Raw genomic sequence first — 21,425 nt, 5'->3', positions numbered from 1 at the left:
AATCGAATAAGTGATTTCAGCATCGTATCAGTTACATCTTACGCTTCGCTATGTGCGGATACTTGAAATTTAGAATGATGTAGTGTTTCTCTATTCTTGTAAAAATTGCGTATTTATGTAAATGTTTTCAAGCTCGTTGCAGAAATTTATTGTCTGTTTTCTCCGTCAAGAGGTTATGTACTGGTTATTCAGACGTGTGGTCATTAGGTAACTCATCATTCTTGTTTCAAAAATTTGGCAAAGCGTTAATTCTTCGATTATTAAATATTCTTCATTATCTCCAGAAACAATGCGCAATAGAATTTGAGAGAATTTAATAATTCCGAGAAGATGGAATTTCAATTAATCCTATAATTATACTCCGGTAGATTACAATTAACGATATTATTTGTACGCGAATTCGCCGATACTCCGATAAAAGACCGAACAATAACATCAAAGCGATCTCCGCAATTGAATAAATGCTTCATACTACTCCGGACAATATAATACTCGCACAGAATTTAAAATCCCCCGTGGGACACAAAATAAACACTATACCAAGGTAATTACCCCGTACGATCTCGATTCCCTGCGAGAGCCATCGCGGCGAGAAAACAAAACAAAACAAAACGCCTCCACGATTGATAAAAACACAAACGAATCTCATCATCCTCCGACAGTATAATATGCACTTGACTATCTTGCATCACGTACGCACACACACATGCACAGCTCATTGTCGAGCGAGCCATCATCGCTGACGTTTCCACCTCGCGCTGCAGATTTATCATCCAACATTCGTCTCTCTCTCGTTTGCATTCCAGCTCGAGGGCAGTTTGTCAACCCCTCAACCTTGGGCAGATCTGTAAGTGCACGGACAGCTCGCGGCATTAGAGCAACAGCTGCGCGCGCACAGCCCCGAGCGAAGGTGTCATCGCTCACTCGATGATTTTTCTGGTCGCTTTTGCTCTTGCACGACTCCGGAATGTCCGCTCGCGCGGAGCGGAGTTTAACGAGCCGCGCCATTTGTTTTGGGATTCCGCGCAGTGTGGGCAAAAAATTAATAGAGCCATTTGTAAGGCGATAGCTAATGGCGTTAAGCTGCCGCGCGCGCGCCTTGTACAAATTGAGTTGACACTGTCGACGACGCGCCTGGTAAAAATCAATTATTATGCGCGTCCTTTGATAGTACCGTGACTTTTTTATCATCGATAGAAGGAATTTATCGTGCGCCGTCGTATTTTCTCATTTCTTGGGACTATTAATACTTATTAACGGCGCAGCGCGCGACGAGAGCAGAAAACACATTCTAACAAATCGTACGATTTTGTATGTAAATGAGGATAGTCGCGGCATGTCCACGAAAGAAGAGATAGCTCAAACGTCGGCCGTTCATTAGGGCAATTGGGAAAATTTGATTTATTATTCCGAAGGGATTTTAATTATCGTTATTAACTCTAATGATGTTTGCCGAAGCCCCGGGCACTTTTTTCGCGGCGTCGATGATGTAGAGCTTGAAGGATGTTTCGGCTTCTGCGCTCTCGCCGCGATTACGGCAGACGTTGACAAATTCCGGCGAATCTCGCGTGCAATTTGTTCCGCGAACGCGTATGATTAATTCAGACGTTTGAAATTTTGATCAATTTTATACGCAACTTCCGCAGTCGCCCGGCGAGTGGTATATCAAGTATACGATTGGAACTTGCGCGTCTTGGGCCAAGTTAAATTACAGATGATGCGATTTACTGCTACATTTCGTGATATTAAGTTTAGAACTCACGTGTGTCACTCGACTGCGAAGTTTCATGGGAATTAGTACATCCGACTAGTTTCAAAACTTTCCTCGCGCTCTCTCGACGTAAGCTTAATCACCAGATTGTTCATCGCGGTGGACAATTCTCATAGCATAAATTATACTTTACCGTATAGTCGCATCCAATCGACGCGAGAATCGCTCAGCAACTTCGGAGCTGCAAAAAGATTAAGTACCAGCCACCCATATTTTCTGCGATTACCCGTAGCAGCAGCAGCTGTCATGACAACTCGCTATAAACGCTCCCGCCAAAATAAACAAAAAGGAAATCCTAATCTGACCGGATAATCGAGAAGCTGGACGTAGTAACGAGGGGCAGGGCGCACACTTGTATCGCATTATACGCGCGGAGTCGCATCGATGGGCGATTTATGCTAATACACGCCGAGATCCAGCAGGAGTCTCGCTCCACTTTCCTGCACTTGTCGTGTAATAGGGCGACGTGGAACTATCAAAAATCGCGAGTATGAATAATTTTCAATGCTTGACGTACGCACTGTGTGCGCATAGCCAATTACGATATACTGCTTTTGAGTGCAGTGTACGCTATATCGGATGCTTGTCATATTGGATTCGGATCGCGGAATGCGCGTGTGGGTAATTCAATTTCGCGGAGCACGAAAAATGCGGTCGGCCGGAACGGCGCATGCATATATGCAGCGAGAGAAGAAAATGATGTTTGCTCTCGGAGGAATAAAATCAATGTATATGGACTGTGTGTGTGTATTGTGGTCGTTTTGTCGTCCCTGATGCTGTACATACGTAAATGTGCTATTCAATCTCCGTGTAATGTGAGTTAAGGAGCTGTCGGATTCGTATACGAAATGCTCGCGAGTGTGTGCTTTAACGACGATTTTATTTAATTCGATTTGCCTTATTAATGATTTTCCGTTTTTTTCCCCTCTGTTACAGGTAAGTCACGGAATCCATTCCGGAGCTTCCATTCAAACCGCTTTTAATATACTTGTGAGTAATAATGATCCATGTTTATATGAGAAAACAGCGCGGCTCGCGCAACGCTTATCAGTTGCGAAATTCTATTTACACTTAAATTGCATATTTGCCTTTTAACAATGGGACTTCATTATCATCCGCGCTGCACGCTAAAGATAAATGCTAACTTTTAGAAAATCAGATTCTGCATATTCCAGCCTTATCTTTCTCTCTCTCGCTATTTGAATTTCATTATAACGTGTAGCGCGCGCGACATCGATTTAGATTGTCTATTATATACACTCGATTATTTTTCCAACACACGAGTCGATGAAAAAATCGTAATCACGGCATTTTGCTCGATAGATTCAAAATACGCGTTGCGCAAACGCGACCCCCAACAACGCGCATAATTCACAATTAACTCACGCGAATGTAAGTAGTAGCCTCTTTCGGGAAAAATGCCGCGCGCAAAATTCCCGGCGTTTCTAATTCTCCCTCTGTCTCGGTAAATCTTCGGCTGCTTCTTGTGCGTGCATGTGTGTGTATACGTATACATCCGTTTCGCAAAGCGCAATTCCTAGGCCGGGTGCGCATCGTAAACTCGATGGCATTCGAGCTCTCCGCGCGTATAAATCAAGCATCGACTCTCCACCGCCACGTTCTTCATTAGTTTGCCTCTTCTCACACTCGCGTGCAGTGTATATGTGTTATGTAAAGTCGGGTGAAAGTGGAAACGTCGCGGTTTTTTCTCTTTGAGTTTTCTTTTTTGGTGCGACCGATCGAGTGGTTCGCGTGGCTTCCAGGAATAATGGAACGAATGAATGGTTAACGGGTTAATATTTGTAGTGCACTCGAGTGTCGCGGTCGTTGCGTCCGGCGGTATATATGTATAGAAAGCCTTTGGAGGATTGTTTTGAGAAGATTTGCCGGTACGCGTTTTCGTCATTCGTCTAGACAAATATAAGCGAGATGTTGGAAACTTTTATGCGTGAGTGAAGACGCGGAGGCCGTTCTGTAATGCTTTATCGCTGGAATAACTTACCCGCGATCGGTGATAAAAAGGAAGTGACCCATCGAGAAGTATAAATAAGCTCCTTGGAAACCGTCCGATTGTCGGAAATTATACGATGATAATCGACTGCAATCGTCGGAGCGGATAACGAGCGTTTCGTTAATTAATTTATTGAAAATTGTTTGTCGGTATACTCAAAAAATTAATTACGAGAGAAGAAGATACGATCAGTGATTATTTTTGCATAGCTTCTCAAATTCGAGCTTATGGGAATATGGCAACGACTTTTAACAGACGATAAGCGCGTTATCGTAATAATCCGAAAATTCTCATCGGCAAGACATCTGGCGATGAAAGCTCCGGAAAAATTCAGACGTTCTTCGCTAATTACACGCTCGAGAGCGATGATTAACGTTCCCGGATCCAGTGACGGCGCTTCATTTGTGCGAACATCTCATTAGAGGCTCTGCTCGCGCGAGAGATCGTCTAAGGCTCATCTGCAGCAGCCGATTTACGAGAGTTGATGCTCTCTCGTCTCTTCCCTCTGCACCTGTGCTTTTCGAGCTTATGCATTCGAGATCGAAAGTGTGCTCGCGCGGATGATTTTTGAGTGATTTACGCGGCTGTAATTTATGAGGGACCCGATTTGATCGATGTTTGCGTTTATAATTGCACTCGTTTGGCAAAATTAAACCAGCGGTGAAAATCTCCTCTCCTCCCGAGAGCTTTAATTCGAGAATAAAACTCGCTCGTTCATACACGCTCGCGCCGTAAACGGCGAACTTTCGAAAACTGGCCGTAAAACCCGAGCATCTCTCTGAATTTTCACCCACCCGTGGTCGAGAGGAGAAAAAAGGACGAATCACCGCTAATCAAGCCGTATGCAAAACGCGAATTTTATTGACACACCGCGCGCGTGGTACAGAGCTACGGCCTTAAATTAATTGAACAATCAAGTCGGCAGCGCGCAATTATCGGGAAAGCTGCAGTTAACCTTGGAGGGTCGCGCGCGCGCGAGAGAGAGATCCATTACAAAACTCGGGCGGACCGATTCCACGGCTCGCTTGATGCTCTAACGCGATTCTAATAGCGCGGCTATTAGCTCTCGGCTCGGCCATCAAAATTCACTTTTCAACCGAGCGCACCGGTAAACTTCCAAGCGGCTCGCTCTGTACAGCTTTATTGTGGGATTATATAGCTCTGACACGCGCGATTACTTATATTTATTTGTATTTTTTCAAAATGCAAATCGGAGTAAAAATTACTCCTCACGTTATAAATACCGATGCGCATATGTCCCCGTAGTCGCGCAGTGAGAGAGAAGCTGCACTATTTAGTCGCTTTGCAGTAGTTAAATCGGAGCGCGCCGGTTTTCCCTACGTAAGTTACGAGGTGCGATTAAGCGAGGAGAGACAGCGATTACGCCTGTTAGCAAAAGTAAGACGAACGAGGGTAATTTTGCGTTTTAAGAGCGTCGCCAAAAGAGAATAATGCCAGCTCGTATAACGAAGCCGATTCCGGGGATAAAGTTGTGGATTAAGCCTGATATACTCCCATGTGACTATACCGTCGATTCTTTTATTCACTCCCGTGCTTCATACCAGGTGTATTGCTATAATATAATTATAGGTTACAGCCGGCAGCGAATTTCGAAACTCGTCTAATAATTCCAGTATTTCTTTTAAAAAGAATCAATATAAACTATACAAGTGCCTAATCCCCACAATTCAAATCAGACGCTCACGTGCGCTAATTACAATTAGTTTCGTACATATGAGCAACTCTCGCAATTTACAGCATGAAAAGCCGGCGAGGCAAATGAGACGCCGAATTTCATACCAGTTCGGTGTCGACAATGTCAGTCGCGAGGCGGCACTCGACGACTCTGCAAATTACACAGTTTCAAACGTAGAAAGCACCGCGCACGCACTCGAGGAAAAAAAAATCCACGTGCACACACACACACACATCTGTCCGTCTGCGGCGAAAACGCGAACACATCCTGTCGGCGCACGTATCAAGTCTGTGAGCGCGCTTTAACGGCTCCTCTTTTCCTTTTTAACGAAATTATCGGCTTTCTCAGCGGCGGCCGCCTGGGGTGACGTCGTACTCCGATTTCGCGGCTTTTTCTCTCTCTCTCTCTCTCTCTCTCTCTCTCTCTCTCTCTCTCTTTCTCTCTCCCGAGGTCTTAATGAGAAGGTGCGCGAGATTGTTCTTCGAAGTGCTCGCGCAAGAATTCTCTGCACAATGACGCGCACGAAATGTTTATCGCCAAGCCGATGGGGTGGGCGATTTGAGGTTTATGCGTGCGACGGTGATATGTGTCTAGGTGTGTTTCGGTAATGCTGTAGTTATTTATTATACGGATTATTGTTATTATAATATATGACGGTTGGCATATAGGCTTGCGCGAAAAACAATAATTAATCACATCGCGAAAAAGAACGTGATCAATTACGAATCATTACAATACTCGAAGCCGAATCAAACTCTATTTATAATTTTAATCGGCTTACGATCTGCCTCGACAAAACGCCATCAGGCCTCTGCAAACTCTCAGATGTTCAGGCGGATAAAAGCCGATGTTGAGCAACAGCTCGCAATCGCGAAGAAATGAAGGGAAGAGGGAGGGGGGAAGGGCAAGAAACGCCGAAAGCGGCGGTTATACACGACTTAACGATCGCTTCGCAGTCGGCGGATCGGACGTTTACAGCACTTAAAGCCCCTGTCACCGGTCCGACAGATGCAACTTTTCTCACACACAGTATCGCAGCCTGCAACGGATCCTTCCGGTTTTCTCGCAGACGCGCGAACGTCGAGCTTTTAAAACCTCCCAGCACGACGGAGAGACGCGTATACATTGTGCGTGTATGGTTATTGCGAAACGCGCGCGCGCTTATGCAATTATTATGTCCCGGGAGTTTAGAAGGAGCTTCGCGTCGAATGAAGAAATGCGTTTGCAAAAGTCATTCCAATAAATATAGCCGACCGAGCGCGCGCGCGAATGCAGAGGAGAGTCGCAGCGAGTGAGATATATATCGACAAACCCGCTTAGAAACTGCGCTGCTCGCGCGCAAGTCGTACAGACTCGAACTTTATTCCCAATTTATCATTGTGTAGCTCGCTCGTAACTTCAACTTACGCCCTCTCGGCGGCAGAGCGAGAGAAAAAAAATCCATTAACATTCCTAGCGTTCTTCCGCTAATTGCGCTCGAGCGATAAATAAATAAATTCAATAAATTCTCACTCTATACTGATAAAAGCGCATCGATGAATCTAGCGGTCATAGGGAAAGGGCAAGAGCCTCGTACATACATAATACGTTCGCCAGCGAGAGTCTCTGCTTTTGCCCCGTGTGTGGTCCTATATAATTTGCCCCGTCGCTCAACTCTCGCTCTTTCTCTCCCTTTTTCCTCTTCGCGTGTGTTCTTTTTCGTTGCTGCCGGTGATCATCTGCTTAACCCCGCTATGTGTATACAGCAGTCGCTGGCTTTTGTGCCGTGCGTCTCTCGTCGAGGTTTCTTCTTCTCTCTCGCGCGACTCGTATTTGACCGTTAATTTGTTTTATCCCGCTGCGGTTTTCGCGCGTCTGTACGAGATGTAAATTCTTTCGATGGTTTATTTAGCAGACTGTTATAATCCCATTCGGGAATTGAGGAATGTTGTAATGGCTCGAATATAACCGAAGAGCTGTGACTTCAATGATCATCCCGATGAATGATTTTCAACGCGTGTCATATATTTTTCACGGCGAGTTGAAGGCTGTACACGTGATATCGGTCGCGGCATTGTATTTGCATTTTTGCGACTGTGCAGGGTTAATTGGCGGCGTGCGATTTGTAAAAGCACATAACTGTCTCGAAAGTATAATCGGACAGATTAAACGGTTATCTATTTCGAGCGTTGATGTACAATAACGGTTCGTAAATTGTCGCCTTAAGTGCTGATTCATTTTCACAATGATGACTGTAGTATTTGCTTTTTATTCCTATGGGAGAAAGTATCTACGGCTGCGTGAGTATAGTTTGGTGCTTGACTCCTCGCTGTACATTAGGACTGGATCGCAGCTCGTAACACTTATACTCCTGGCTGTGTTATTAATACGGGGAGCATCGACTGCCCAACCGCACATACAATCGACAAATTTTTACATCCGCATCTAGTACTCACTTTGTCTCTCGACGCGCACTCTCATTAGTGATTTTTATTTTCTCCTCGATCGACGTGTGCAACGTATAAAAAGCGTCGATTCTCTATAAGGCAGCGCGTCATTCGATACCCCATAAATTTCCCTATTCCACTTTCGCGAAACTGTGTCAGAGGTTGCAATACAGCAGCGCCAAAAATTTCGCATTTTTTAGGCGCGCGTGCGCAGTCAAAAATGCAATTAAACGCATCCGCAAACAAGGCGATCAATCACGATCCGCTGGCCAATTGCGCGTCGTCGTTACGCGCAGCCGGCCTGTAGTACCTATCGTTGCATAATAAAGCCTCGGAGGCTTTATTATGCAAAAGGAAAAAAATCATCAATCTCGAGCGCCTTCGCCAAATCTCCGGCGGGCGTTGTTACGGCGCGTGTACGTAGCCGTGTTATACCCGGCGACGATTGTTCGACTTTTTGACTATCTTTTTTTCTTGAAGTTGACCGATGCGCACACGTTACGGACACGGGATGTATTCTATACGGCCATAAATTTGAATATTCGAAGGTGGTTGAGGATTTGTACTTTGCAGACGGTTCATTCATTTCAAGTGAGGAGCTCGTCTTTCGGATCGGGACATTCATCGTCTTCGTGCGTACAGTGTCTAAACGAACGCGACGCGATAACGAAGTATGTCAAACATATCATGGATGTACATTGTACACAAAGCGTCGCAGCCAACCTTGACCCAGAAACGCGATTTTCCCACTTTTCCCCCCGATAAAAATCTCTCGAGCAGCGACGTGCCGCATCGCACACAGGCGCGCTCTCACTGCGGGTAGAGGAAATCATCGACGCGCGGAATGCCCCACATGCGCCACGTTCTGGATGTGCACCGTTGCTCGATCGCCGCTTGATTCGCACTTATCGGCGCACTTATCGGAACCGTTTCTTCTCTCGCGCTGTTTCCTCTCACTCTCGTCGAGGGAAAGAAAGAGAGAGAGAGAGAGAGAGAGAGAGAGAGAGAAAGAGAGAGAGAGAGAGAGAGAGAGAGATAATACGCCTCTAACAACCGCTTATGCTCTCCGACATCATTCAATTTCGCGCGTCGATTTTCCCACGACGACATTTGCGAGCGAGAGTTTTCTCTACTCTCCAGTCGCTCGGCGGACTGTTGGTCGGGAATTTTCGGAGGACGTTGATAATTTATTCTTTACAGTCGTGCTCACTGGGATTGGTCGCCAGGTGACAGGACAACGTGTGTTGAGTGTGTCGCGGGGGTTCGTGGTATGCACGCGCGCCTGTTCTCACAGACCTAATTGGATTCTTGTCAATTAATTTTTTCCGCCATTTTAGCATTAGAAACGAGAGAAAAGCGTGTGTCGAACTGCGCCGCTTACTCGATAAAGAAACCTCCTCATCACCATTCCTAATCATTACTCCACATCTCCGCGCGCCGCGTCCACCCACACGTCGGCTTTGTGGGGGCAACACAACATCACTCGTCTATCTATCACACATTTCCCGCTCGCGATCTCCTCGTCGTCTCCGTGTTTAGCTGTCAGTCGTCGCCTACTTGGCGGCAGATTCTAACGAGAAAGAGGGACGATCGAGAGGTGCCGCGCGGGTATAGTCCCTCTAGTCGGATTAACCGTCGACACGGGAAAACACGTGCTCTCGGGGCGACGAGATAGAGTCGCCGTCACGACACTGTCTGGTCTCTCTCTCTCTCTCTCTCTCTCTCTCTCCGAGTTTTCTTTCGAGGGAGAAGCGAGAGTACGGGGGAGTCGGACGCTTTTTTTGCTGGTATTCTCTTTGTTGAAATTTCTGTCCGGATGGAGATTAGCGTTTTAGGCGAATGAACGCGTTTGAGAATATTTGATTTTTAAAATAACAGCCATGCCAACTATTGGCCTTCCTTTGCATCTTGTGCACGTTGGCGAGCACGTTGTCTTCGAATTCAGGGGATCAGTTTGCCTCGTTTGCACAGCGTAACGTTAATTGGATAGTCCTTGATGTATACCGAGGTCAGATGGAGGTCGATCAAAACTAGCCTGAGAAATTAGCCGACCGAACTGATTAGATGCTATGGAAGCCCGTGTACGCACAGTATACACATAGTATAAGTTGATGCATCTTAATGAAGCTTTAATCAATGCTATTATTGAATACCGATCTCGCGCGTGCATCGGAATGAAAGTTATTGCATTTACATAATTAATATTTCTTCCATCGCGCGCGTACGTGTATTAATTATAATTGCGACCTCGAAAACCATACATCCTTTCAAAAAAATCACTGCTCTTCTATCATTTATCCAACAACGATCAAAGCGTTACTCGAACCATACATCTGATCTCTTATGGCATTACCCACATCAGCCAATGCATTCCATTCCTCTATAGACAAACGCAGTCTAGACGCACAGCGCGGCAGACACGGGAGTTGCGCAGCGGCACCGCTTCCTTCCTCTCCTGGGATGCGACTGTACTGTATAGTAACCGGCAATTTACGCTCCCGAGTGTGTACTTTGCCCAGTCGGTACTAACAGATCGCCTACTCGACTTTTCTTTCCGTTTCTTCGATTCGTGCGTTTCTTCGCTGTGCCTGATTGCGGGCAGTGACCGTGAATTTGAAGAAGAATTGCTCAAGCTTTTTCAGACTTTTCGAGAGTTAATTTATTGGTCGGTTTTTTTTAAATTAATCACGGCAAGCATTTCCGCCACTACACTTTCCATGAATTTCTTTCTCCGATAAACAACGCCTCTTCTCTCCTCGTTCGCCTTAAACGTCGCCATTGGCACACTTTTCTTCGCTCATCTCTCGTAAGCGACAAATCTTCGTTTTTTCGTACAGTCCATCCGCGAGAGCGCCGTATGCTATAACGGAAAAGTCATGACCGAGGGATCGGCGAGAAAAAAAGCGATTACGCGAAAAAGGCTTAATTACCGTGATTGAACCTGCAACGTGACTCGGCATTTTCCTTCTGACGCCTATGGTGTGTGAAGTGTTGAAGCGGTCGGTTCGCAAATGAAGAGAGGGAAAATGTAGATGTAACGGCTGGTTAATAACACGCGTTTCTCTGGAAAAATGAAAGTAGCGTTGCTGGACGCGGAAAGATCAAAGTTGAAAATGATAGTTGCTCCTATGTGACGTTGTTGTAAATTCAGATCTAAAATAAGCTTTCTATTCAATCCCATTATCAATAGATGCGAACTTTGAAATAAATCATTATCCTATATTTACAAAAACCATAATCTGCGAGTACAAAAAAAAAACTCGCGAAAGCGGCGGCATAACTCTCACACCTCGCGCGATCAGTTTGAAATAAAAATCGCTCTTATACCCAAGAGCGAGTGCAGTGAACCGACTCTCGGCGCGCAGCCGTGCATGAATTATATATGACGCGAGAACGCAGCAGCTCGATCGCCTTGACCGAGAGAAGGAAACGTGCACGCGCGCGTTAATATATCCCTTACGTACTGATCGTACTAATTCGATATCGCGCCGCCGCGGAATTTTTTGCGCCTGACCTCTGACCTTTTTCTCGTCGATGTTAATGAAACGACCTGAAAATTTGATAACTTTTTATATAGGTGGCACGTCGAGTTTCGTTTTGGTATAAAGTCGATGATGTGTACCGTATACTGCGGAAGTCTGTTTTAACTGTGTCGTGTGAATTATTGATGGGACGCCGCTGTCGGTTTGTTTGTTCTCGGAGATGAATGTCAGGAGTTGTGTGCGTGAGAGAGAAGTTCCCGTTTGGCGAGAACAGTTTCGTTATTGTTGGAAAAGTAATAACGTTTTTCTCGCTTTTTAGTGATCGGTAAATATGATGCTTTGTTGTTGTTATTACTCATAACTTAGTCCATATGTTAATTGCTCTCTCTACACTTCGTCTTTCACTGATGCAAACATCATTATTTCTGTTGCAGGTAACTCACTGGAATCACACGTTATATTATTCGACGCTCATACACAGTATACGTTTTAATACAATACCGCTCAAATCTAAAATTGCATGACTAACTTCCCCGAACGAACGTGTGTAATACACTGCCGCATCCTCCATTCGACTTTTTCATCAGCGCACCCCTCACGCATATAAATCTCACCGTCGGCATTTTGCATATTAACTCTGACACAAATTGTCCCGATACGCATTCCGCGCTGCGGTGCAAAAAGCGCTCAACAATGTGTCCCCGTCCGTCGGCGGTCGCATCGGCAAAAACTCGCGGCCGAAAGATCGCAAATCGATCGCGTCCGACTCTCCCGAAAGCGACACACTTATATTGCGATTTTAGCCCGGCTCCTCATTTTTGTCACCGCGATCGAAAAAGTGTGTCGCGCGCAGATATCCTTGCTCGGAATTATGCAAAAACGATTATCCGCTCCCTTATACACGAGCGGGGGCAATTATCGAGAGAGCTATATGGGAGCCGAAAGTATTCTCTCCTTCCTCTTTTTGCTCGGCGGCTCTTGCTTGTTGCGCGCGCGCACAGTTACGTCGTTATCGTCTCTCCGCCGCTGCAGATACGCCGAGTTATTACTAATTTATACGGCGGGGAGTCCGCGTGATGCATCGCGAGGCTCCTTTTGCTCTCGCGCGTATCAGTCGGCTCTCCGGCTCTGGTCACGGCGAATTTGTCAGGCGCGCGTCGACCTTATAAATTTTACTCTGCACTGTGTACACTTTGTCGGGTCGCGCGCGATTGATCTCCTGCTCCGGGTATTAATATACACGGGCGCGCGCGCATATTGAAAATTTACGGCAGGTATAGTCGCTCGTAATGAATGTAGGTTACGCGTACCTGACCTTGAATCGTAACGGTCGCTCTTTTCGGGATTCGGTGTCCTTTTTTGCGGCGCAGTCTCGCGAAAGCGCACAATGGGCCGTAAAGCTCGTCGCTGAAATAATACGTTGTTGCGCGCGCGCGAAAAGAATCGAAGGGAGTCAATTATATCGAGAACTCGCGCTCATTACCCTGCAAATTTACGTTGCCACTGCGCAGCCAAAGTCCCGCTAGGCGCGCAAGCGGCGGCGAAATTTCCTCGCGCTCGATATTAAATTGATTTACGCGCCGGGGAATCGTCCACTTTGTCGAGGCGCGATTGAAAAGGCACGGAATTCCGCAGGCCGCGGCCGTCGAAATTTACGAGCCGCGCTGGTGTGCATGTGTGTGTATACGCACGGCGAGAAGAGCAAGAGAGAGAGAGAGAGAGAGAGAGAGAGAGAGAGAGAGAGAGAGAGAGAGAGAGAGAGAGAGAGAGAGAGAGAAGAAACGTCCTGTCACGCCGGGCCTGACTGATTGATTTACACAACGGAGCAGGAGCGTCTATTTCTCGCAGGGTGCGAGAGAGAGAAGGTGATAATCGAGTTTGGCTTTTACGGCGCGTAAAGTTACGAGGCTCGCGCCTCTCGTGTGGGTATATGCGCAAGCAGTCCGAGTAGTTTTTTGCAAGGAGGGCTTTCTTTCTCGCCGCGAAGGTCGGCTCGATGCGAGAGTCACGGTTGCGGCATCAAAATTGATCGGGCGATCGCTTCGGTCCGAATAGTTTTCGATCGTTTCAGCTACTACTATCGTTCTCACGCGGCATCGCAGAAGCTCGGGCTTTTAGTGCTCGATTATGCTCGCTCTTTCTCCCGTCGGTTTATTGGCGGAGAGGCATCACAGCTGATAAGTCCGTGCGGCACGTCCTCCCCGCGGCTGAAAACGGTATTATAATGACGAGCGGGAACGCGCAGTACGCCGGATCATGCATATACGCAGCCGGCAGGCGCTAATGCTAGGCTGTTTATTATAACGCGCGCGCGCGGCTGCCGATTCGGACATCCTTAACCGCAAGCTCGATCTCTCGACGGCTGCGCGGCTTTTATCGCGGTTATCGAGTGCCGACTTCTGACCCAGAATCGATCGTGTGAGAATATATACTCACAGAGGAGGATGATGCGTTGCGGAGGTGTGTCGGTCATCTGGCCGTTGCTGGCTCTCGTCTGATTGATTGGCTTTTGTGGCTTGCCGCGTGCGCTTTGCGAGACGGCTTTGTGGTTTGTGAAATTCGTTGATTAATCGACGGGCTCTAATTGGCTAATGATTAATCGCGATTCGTTGTATATAACTCGTTTTGCACTTTTCTATACTTTTATTTGTAGTCGGAAAGCAAAAATGCGCGATCCACTCGAGTTTTGTCTCAGCCTCTCGAAAAGTGTATTACGCGCGGATAAAAGACTCGCGCGCGCGCGCGCGTACGACCGTAAACGGTGAAATTGAATTTCCAGAGCGCTCTCCCGGTAAATTCTGCGGCAGAGAGGACAATGCGCTCTCGGGCGACCGTTAAAGCGTCTAACTTAATGACGCAATCATAATTTTCCAAAATAGTTCGAAGGGACTTGGGGGGACTCGCGAATTAGACGCCGGAGGGTCTTTCTCTCTTAGTCTTCGACGGTGCTGTATAGCGAATTTGATTAGCCCGTAAATCAATGGCAGAGACGCTGCGCGCTCGACTGTCCCGCGCACTATATACCTATACGAGACGATCGATTTTCTCGCGTGCATTTCGAAGATGGATATTTATGGGCTGAATAATTTATAAGGCTATTTTTGTCGTAATATTGGCTTATTAAATATCTTAACTTTCCGTCGCGTAATTTTTCGCTCGAATTTTTCGGTTGATGATAAGTGCGTAATTGCTCTGAGATCGTGCGAGGTTGCTTTATCTCTTTCTGGGATCTTTAATGGGAGCTTTTTGTTGTTTACCGACGTTTCCTTAGCTCTCAGTTGCCGGGGCCAGTTCCACCAACTTTTGTTTAAGTGCTGTCTGGATACTTATATATTGTCTCTAATATTTATATCGCCAATAAATTTATGAGAACTTACTCCAATATCACATTTTGAGCACGAATATAGTTATGGAATCTTTAATAAAGAAAGTAATAAAGCAATTAAATACTTCAAGAGAGGTTGAATTAGTATATTGTGCAACGAGTGCGATAAAAATGTAATTAGTTGCGTTTTAAAGAATATCGAATCGAGTAGAAACGTCGAGAGGGCGTGACGCGCCTGCGCGGTGTCGCTTTTGAGCTAGCCTCAACATAACCTTAAAATGCCAGATTTTAACTGAACTGTGATTAGCTGTTCCTTTCCACGCAAGATCTTACATCTTTACAATTATGAATTCCTAGCCTAAAAAAGTAAAATTTGAGAATACATGACAAGAACGCGCGAAGCGCGTCTAAAGTAGCTAGTATATTCAAAATTTCAATGCAAAAATTTCTCTATTAGGAGATAAAAAGGGTAGGGTTCGGAGGATTTCATTGAGTATTTAATTCGCCAATACAAGAAAATTAGTTTTTTTTCAATTTTTATTAAAAATTAATTAACATTTGAATTACATTACATTATTTATATATTAATTAATGTTATAAAAATACACAAGACTGCCGATATAAGGAGGCTTGTCAATAGTGCAATGATGCATTTCATGTCATAATCAAATATTTCGGCGGCTCCTTGTGGCTCTGGGACGAGCGGCTCCTCGACTGTGCCGAAGAAAGCAATTTCGCGTTTTAAATCCTTTGAGAATGCTGGCGTAGGCACCGTCGCCGATTTCAAACTCCAATCGGGTACTTTTTTCCACATCGTCGATCTTTTTGCATAAGTTTCGCACTCCAACGCTGCTAAGAACTTGATATAACAGTCCAAGTATGGTATCCGCTTTGCACCTGGCAGTTTGTCGGCAAAACTCTTTCTTGCGTGGAGCTTACTGAGAAAAATTGGAAACGCCATTTTCAGCCAGGTTTTTCCCATCGTCTTGGTAACGTCTCGGCGCGGCGGCGCACCAGGTCTGTTGTCCGGGTAGCACCATAGGAACCAACGGCCGTAAAACAGCCGGAATGTAGCATCGTCCACGCTGCTGTGTTTGATATGTACATCACTAGGGTCCAACACCAACTCGTTGAGCATATCGCCAAATATTTTTGCCGAGTTGGCCATCAATTGATGAGAGAAATTGTCACGGCCCGGAAATCGCGTTTTGATGAAGGACTCTAGAGCTTCGTGGATCGTTGGTGACTCGAAGGGCGGCTGCTGGCACTCGTCGTTATCGGACATTCTCAAAGCCGACATAAAGCTTTTTCTTAAAAGCCTGAATAGAATGAAGTTAACATGTTCTTGGGTTGCTTCCTGTAGCGATTGTGTGAACAGATAGACGTTGTTCTCCGTCATCTTGATCTTCATATTGGCGGACGTCAGAAGAAATTTCGAAATGTGGCTCTTGATGTCGTGGCGACATTCTAAGCAAGGCTGGTGCAGAGCCTTGAAAAGTTCGTATCTGGTCTTCAACATCTTCAATAAAGGCCAGCGGCTCTTCCAACTATCGCAATGACAGTGGCCAAAATCGCAGGTTCCATAGTTAGCGACCTTCACTAGGAGCTTCACTTGTTCGTCGTTAAGCTTGACGCACGTTGAGGTGTTCTTCATTTCGCTGTTATTCTCCTCCTTGACACATTCAGAGAAAACTTCCAACGACGTCTTCGAGCTGGATACTTCGGAAAAACTGATGTCCAGGTTGTTCGACATTTCGCTATAAGCAATTGCAGAAATAGTCAACTAGTGCTGAGAACTGTATGCTATCAAGTGAACTTGATGAATGATACCTGTCAGGATCTGCAGAGGGATTTTATACCCTTGAGCCGAAAGTGGTGGGATCATACTTGTTTGTCAATCCATAGTGTCGTAAATTTTCGAAGAACCAAAAGGGGGTGGGGGTGAAGGTGAGGGTGGATCTATTAGAGTCAGGCAATAAAAATGGGCTGAGCCGTGTTCCTAGAAGTAGACATTATAAAATTTTTTATTGATGTTACGCCTTATCGAGACTACTAAATTATATACAACAATTATTATTTTCACCGCTTGTAAATTAGTTATAAATAACCGCTTACTGTAATAGGCGCTTATACACAGTTTCTTAAAGTTCATGTGCTTAAATTTAGTTTTGTAGGTATGCATGTCAGATTAGTATTTATAGTTCATTATAAATAAAATAAGATTAGGAAATACAATTATTTGAAAAGCGAAAGTTATAAAATCAGGGTATCGTAAATGTCAATTTTTGAAATTTGAATTTTTCCCATTACTTTTTAACTGGAAGTCAAAAGTTATTGATACAAAATATTTTTGGAAACGCCAAGAGCTGCTTAACAAGTTCAAGTTTCTCTTATTTGTTTCTCATTAAAATCATCTGATTTGATATTTGACCTGGGACCGATGAAAACTGAAATTGTTTATTTTGTTTGAAGTGCATTTTTAAGTTAATATGGATTCAAATATATTTAATATTGATAAACTATAGCTGGATATATGAGCGGTCAAATTTTGTAGGTTACGTAACGCTGCATTAAGTCCTTAACATTCAGGCGCGCAAGCGTTACTCGTCCGTGCGGGCGAGCTGTGCGCCCGCAAACGGTGGCACAGTCCTCTCATCTCGGTGCGCAGCGCAACATGTTTAGGATGGCAGCGGGTCCACTTTTCTCCCAGTGTAAGACACGTTTGTTTTTAATTTTAGCTGAACAACCGTTAAAACAGTTGACTAAGTCTAAAGGTCTAAAGCGAATTCGAACTGTCAATTTTCTACAAGGGTATACAACATAATCTTTAAAACTGCAAGGCAATCGAGTGCTCTTAAAAAGAGTAATCTCTTGCAATCCTGACTACAACCACTGCGCTCACTCGATCCTGTGTACAAAATTATAAAGAGCGAGAAATCCACAAGTTTCATTGCTAAGATGAACTCGTGTCCTTGCGAAAACGGGTTTTATCGCGGCGTTGCACGTGTGCATTACGAAGAAAACTGCACTCTTAAGTATGACTCCGGATTAGGAACTGCCTTGCGCAGCTTCTTGTTGAGGTGTTGGACGATAATGCTCGGCTCGTTTGGACGCAAGCGGCACGCGAATCACCGGATTATAACGTTAGTGTGCAGAGTGGAATGCGAGAGGCAATGCTTTTTTGAGTACCACCAACTTTTTATTCTTCGAATGTATGTTTTGTTCAGCTCACAATATGCCCTATTTTTATAATTAATTTATTTTTACAAAACAGACGAAACTGAGTTTTACTCTTATCTGGCAAGTAAGATAAGCCATCGGTTCTGTATATCACGTACTGAAGTTGAAAATTATTTTCAACTTATGGAAATTAAACTCATTAAATAACGGTGCGAGCTCTCAAGTCTTTAGGTAGAAAACGGGGTGGACGAAAAATTTTAAAAATTCGTCAAGAGCGGCCACCTTGCCGAGAGCGCGGAATGCCCGCGAGCTCTTATCAGTCCGGACACTCCCGCTCGGCTCGGTCCCGTAAGTATCCTATACGCAGCAGTGCAGATGCATCGCTGTGCGGCGTTGAGCGAAACGGTAAGGGAAATCGGCGCAATCAAACCCGGAACAGAGGCGCGAGCGAGCGAGCCACCGACACTGCTGCATAATAATCTTCCGGCTCTTCCTCAACCTGTCGCGCCGATGGACGCGCGATGCAGCGTGAGGATGAATCTCTTAACGGGACGTGGACAAATTATCAATTGAAGAGAGAGAGAGAGAGAGAGAGAGAGAGAGAGAGAGAGAGAGAGAGAGAGAGAGAGAGAGAGAAAGAGAGAGAGAGAAAGAGAGCGAGAGGGAGAGAGAGAGAGAGACAGAGAGTTTCAATTTAAGATACTAACGTGGAAGAAGAACACTTGGATCGGCGATTCTATTCTGTGTTGGCGCGATGATCGATTTGAAATGGATATAGATCAGAATAGTTGATAATAACATATTGCTATCTAATCTCTTGAGCTGATAGTAGGACTCTCGCGAAAGAAACTGCCCGGTGTTTGAAGATAATAAACGATAAAAGAACATATTTTTTCAATTCGACTTCTTTCAATGCGTATACGCAATAATTTAGACGTTTGAAGTTTCATATTTAACTTCTTAGGAAGATATTAGAATTTCCTTTTCACATTTGTCCTCCAAGATAACTCGAGGAACGAATTACCGGTATCGGTTATAGAGAGGCAGCAGTTCTGTTGAGACAGCGGTGAATACGTATCGAAGCAGTATTATACTTGTATATTTTGTAATTCCATAGATATCAAAATGGAAGAAATCGTCAAGTACAAGTTAAATCGCAGAGTGAATATGATAGTGAATCTGACGGAATTAGTGGATAAAGGAAGAGATCTATCATTTGTATTGGAACGTTACGTTGTGAGAGAAGAATGTATAAAGAATATAAAAGTTGTTGTGAAAAACAGTGCTGTGAAGGCTATGCAAAAGCAAAGTGCGGGAATAATCGAGGCTTTGAAAACAAATAATAACATGAAAGGAATTTATAAAAATGCACAAGAAGGGCTTATGATCGAAGTGCAACGTTGCGAAGATGATGGTACGGGTATGACAGAAGGTGTTCTTACTATAGCAGGCTATTACTCGGGTAATGATGATATTATTTCCATTCGAAGATGTACGTTCGAAACAATTTTGCGATATGTCGACAACAATTTTAATTTAGAAGATGAGAGTTTTGACGAAACAAGTGTTCTGGAGCAATTGGAAAGAAAAACTAAACCAAGTCGTAGACCTGCCAGTACAAGTAAAAATGCAAATACGTAGTTTGTGGATTAAGATAAATGCGTAAATAAAATGTATACCGACAGTGCTTCATTTTCAATCAAACTATTGTAATAGTTTTACTTTTAAAATAAAAAGACATCATATGTAGACTATAAATAAATTTTTTCCTTTCATAAAAACCAAAAGTTGTTATTTATTTATTATACGTATATTTGTGTACTCAACATTGTATCTATTTTTTCATAACAGCGTGCGCGGAGCTCGACTTTAGAGTCATTTGTTTTGGCGCTAAAGTCATCGACTTAAGCACGCTCTCTCACAGGAACATTTGAAGCGTGTGTGTGGAAACCTATTCTGTCGCTGTCATTTGTTTTACATATGTATGATTGCGAAATTGTGTATTATTAGTGCAAGACGTCTTGTTTATAACCTATTGGTACCTAACCGAAAAGTAAACATGAGTGATAACAGTTCTTGTGATAGAGACGATATATGCGATTATGGAAATGAAATTCCAGCCGAAATCGCATACCGCAGTGTGACAATCAAGTAGCATCTACTTCTGGAGCAGAAATTACAGTTGATCAACCCAAAAAATCTGTAACAGTTTCATTAAAAAGAACCAGATTTGATTCAGAAGGTCGAGATGATGACAATGAACCACACGCTGAGGATGAATTTTATCGATTAACCGAAACACAGCAAGCTACATGTGGTTCACCGTTAAAAAAACGTAGACAAAACAGTGATGAAAAAAGCGAACAATCATTTACTATTGAAAGCATCGACAAAAATATTTCTTTTCATTTTAATAATTGTAATGTTACAATTAATGTACATAATCATCATAATTAACTACAATGTACGATACACTATATTTGTGTTTTAGTTTAATATTTTTTGATAAAAGATGTAATAATTTTCTATTAAAAATAATTCATTTTTAAATTTGCAAAAATATTTTAGTTTAGTATAATTACAGTCGTATATAGTACGACAATGTATGATTTAACGAACTTTTTGTATGAATAAGCTTTCACAGGAGCGTGGCCTATTTCGCATTATGAAATAAATTTAATTTGTATAATATACTAATTTAGTATAATGTTGAGCTCCGCGATACTTGTTATGAAAAATAGTATACGCAACTCGTGCGAGGGAAACTAGTTACGTAATGTACTATACAGATTTTTGCAAAAATCTAGAAATTTGTATTTTTATAGCACCACGTGACATGAATCCGCATTTATGTCACGCCTATCCGTGGCATAAGTAGTCCATTATTGCACCTTGCTACGCTCGGGCGCTAGCCGCACAGTGCAAAAAAGGACTGCTAATACCACGCGTGACAGCGGATTTATGCTAATCCTCCTCTCTTAAAAAAGTGATGGGCTTTGTTGTGAAGCATTTAATTGAGAATCGGTCGCCTGGTACAAGAATTAAGGAACGCGAATCAGAAATACGGATTTTATTATATAACCTACAAATGCTTTAAACTGTTGGCGCTAAGCAGGCAGCAAAATTTAAATGTTAATTATGACATGATAAGAGCGCGCGAAGCGCACATAAATTTCCTAGTCAGTGCTATAAAATAATGTACGATACACGTGTCATAAGTCGTTCTTCATGGAGTAAAAAAGAAAGTGAGTAAGTAAGCTTTGGCATGCTATGTGCACTAGTCCCAGTATGCATACGCAGACCAAACATTGGCTAAAGAATCCCAGATGAACCGCCGTTGATATTAATACTCTCTTCAAGACGTCTTATGCTGCTGCCAATGCTTATACGACAGATTTGATGAGCAGCTAGTATTCTAGTGTCATATCGCGATCATCTGAGCTCCATATACGCTGCTCCTTTCATGCATTTTTTCAAAATTCGGGGTGAATGCATTTTATAACATGTTATATAGATTTTTAAAATAAAAAAAAA

The 21,425-nt window shown here is 44.0% G+C and overlaps 2 protein-coding genes across 7 annotated transcripts in view; both read left to right on the top strand.

Annotated features, from left to right (window-relative positions):
* Positions 1 to 21,425, top strand: part of LOC100120109 — a 405,862-nt gene that overhangs the window by 209,768 nt on the left and 174,669 nt on the right. The gene's annotated exons all lie outside the window — the stretch shown is intronic.
* LOC116738475 lies at positions 18,551 to 19,645 on the top strand. The gene is made up of 2 exons (XM_032595792.1): positions 18,551 to 19,305; positions 19,382 to 19,645. Exons 1-2 carry the CDS (start codon positions 19,017 to 19,019, stop codon positions 19,429 to 19,431), a joined length of 339 nt encoding a protein of 112 aa, XP_032451683.1. The 5' UTR covers positions 18,551 to 19,016; the 3' UTR covers positions 19,432 to 19,645.

Source organism: Nasonia vitripennis, chromosome 1 (genome assembly GCF_009193385.2).
Source record: "Nasonia vitripennis strain AsymCx chromosome 1, Nvit_psr_1.1, whole genome shotgun sequence".
NCBI classification, from domain to species: domain Eukaryota; kingdom Metazoa; phylum Arthropoda; class Insecta; order Hymenoptera; family Pteromalidae; genus Nasonia; species Nasonia vitripennis.
This window is presented reverse-complemented; position numbering and strand designations above follow the sequence as displayed.

Bases quoted from the DNA above. Each gene is read 5' to 3' on its own strand.
- LOC116738475 (XM_032595792.1), top strand. From the start codon at position 19,017: ATGGAAGAAATCGTCAAGTACAAGTTAAATCGCAGAGTGAATATGATA. The intron at 19,306-19,381 runs GTACGGGTATGA...TTCCATTCGAAG, and splicing joins GCAACGTTGCGAAGATGATG to ATGTACGTTCGAAACAATTT.